The sequence below is a fragment of the Pteropus vampyrus genome, unplaced genomic scaffold, assembly GCF_000151845.1.
Source record: "Pteropus vampyrus isolate Shadow unplaced genomic scaffold, Pvam_2.0 Scaffold170, whole genome shotgun sequence".
Taxonomy (NCBI): Eukaryota; Metazoa; Chordata; class Mammalia; order Chiroptera; family Pteropodidae; genus Pteropus; species Pteropus vampyrus.
This window is the reverse complement of record NW_011888951.1, coordinates 3,030,139-3,032,084: the sequence shown is the minus strand read 5'-3', so window position 1 is coordinate 3,032,084 and position 1,946 is coordinate 3,030,139. Positions and strand designations below refer to the sequence as shown.

At 48.1% G+C, this 1,946-nt stretch overlaps 1 protein-coding gene across 1 annotated transcript in view; it reads left to right on the top strand.

Annotated features, from left to right (window-relative positions):
* The window catches only part of DMRTB1 (DMRT like family B with proline rich C-terminal 1), a 13,231-nt gene extending 11,664 nt beyond the window's left edge, over positions 1-1,567 (top strand). The window contains exons 5-6 of the mRNA XM_011370519.1: positions 1-109; positions 1,503-1,567. The exon at positions 1-109 is cut by the window's left edge and continues 1 nt beyond it. Coding sequence (XP_011368821.1) covers positions 1-109; positions 1,503-1,567 — 174 coding nt within the window. The remainder of the gene's footprint in view (positions 110-1,502) is intronic.
* The last annotated feature ends 379 nt before the right edge of the window (positions 1,568-1,946 follow it).

Genomic DNA, 1,946 nt, shown 5'->3' with positions numbered 1-1,946 from the left:
CCGCCAGGCTTCCTCTCTGCGCTCCACTTCCTCCCACCGCTGCCGCCGCCGCCACCACCATCATCTTTCTCACTGACCATCCTGTCTGATACGGATAAGGAGACCACTGGTAAGTGAACACCAGACTTCCAGCTTCCAGGGGAGCCAGGAAGATTTTCTGGAGGAAAGGGGGCCTAATCTGAAGTAGATGTGGAGAGAAGAAAATGGAGAATAGAATTAAAATGTGCTAGGCCCTGGGATAAGCTCTTTCCTTATACCCCTCTCCTAAATTCCATACATAAGCATCAAAGGAGGAGGGCCCCTGTTCTCAGGTGAGGAAACCAACAGAACCCTGAGAGGTTCATGGGTGTAAATGGCAGAGCTCGGATTTCAACAGATTTCTTTGTCCGGCTCCAGGTCCCTCACCAGTAGGCAAAGATGTGGAGGACTGCATGCGTGTGGTGTGCTCAAAACAGAGGCTGGGGAAGCAGCAAATGCTGGCCCTGGAGCTACAGCAAGAGCTAGTTGAGAGCTGGTAGAGAAAATGCCTCTGCTCAGGCCACCCTGGAGAGAGAATGTGACCAGGAGCTAGAGACTGTCCTTTGCAGCTCTGCCACTGGGTGATCTTGGCACTCACACCCTCTTCTAGGCTTCAGTCTTCTCATCTGTAAAATGGGCCCATCACAGGGTTACTGTGAGGGTCAACTGAAATTTTGAATGTGGAAATGCTTTGGGTTTTCTCATGAGGGCCTTTTGCAGCTTTAAAAGTTCAAAGATTTTTTTCCCCTTCAACCCTCCCCTGAGGCTCTTCAGGAAATCATTTTCCTTTGGAAAGAGTTGGCAAACTCAGCAGAGTCTTTAAAATGACTGTCAGGAAAACCTCATGAGCTAGCTTAGTTGGGCGGTATCATTCCCATTTTACTGAAAAGGAAACGGGCCTGTTGCACACCTGCTGTGTATGAGATGCCTAGATCTGTTAGCTGGAGAGATGGTCCAGTGTGGCTTGAAGCACACTTTTCTTGGTGCTGGACAGCCTGAGTATAAGTCCTGGCTCCAGCTCTTACCAGTTCTGTGCCCTTGGGAGAGTTAATTCACTCCTTAGTGCCTCAGTTTCAGTGTCTGCAAAAGTGAACTCATGATGGTCTCTACCTCATAAGGTTATTTTGAAGATTAAACAAAACCTGAAACAATAAAGGCATTAAGTGAGATTTGGCTCTGTTTCACCTCATACGCGTGCTGACTTGATGTTGCAAGGTAGGTTTTATCTCATTTGACAGAAAGAGAAGTTGAGATTCAGAGCTTTGGGATAGCTTCATGCCACACAGCCTGTGACAAGCAGAGCTGGAGTTTGAACCTGAGCCTGTATCATGTGGTGAGGGCTAGAATTCTAGCCTCTTGACACCTAACAATTTAAAGGCAAAATTGGGCTTAGGAACAATGAAAATGGCTTGTAGAAAATTTACATCTGAAAATAAGTAATTTTCCCTCTTTCTAAATTCAGTTCCTCTTCTTTGTCTTTACAGATGACCAGGATGTGGAGGTGCCATGTGAGCCCAGCCAGGCATCATCTCAGGAGCAGTCCGACTAGGCCTGGGCCCTCGGGCCAGCAGAGTGGGGCATTGGGGGTGTGACAGCAGTGATTTTCTTGTCTGTGTTCAGTGATGTGTAGGGAGGGAGGATGGTGATAGGCATAAGATGGAGTTAATTCCCATTTCAAGATAGGAGGAAGGAGGGTGATTTCTACGTTTCTCTCAATCCTGAGATGTGAGCTTGAACGGAAGAATGGAGGATGAAGTTAGCAGGGGGTGGGCCAGAGCTCTGAGGAGCGGGAGCCTGGTGGAAGCTCACGTTTAGGAATGAATTTAACCATCTCTGGGTTTGCTGCTGTTTATCAGACTTGCCCCCAGAGGCGTTCTTTGATTTCCTCAGGCCCTGCTCCAGGACAGGAGATACCATCTATTTCAGCC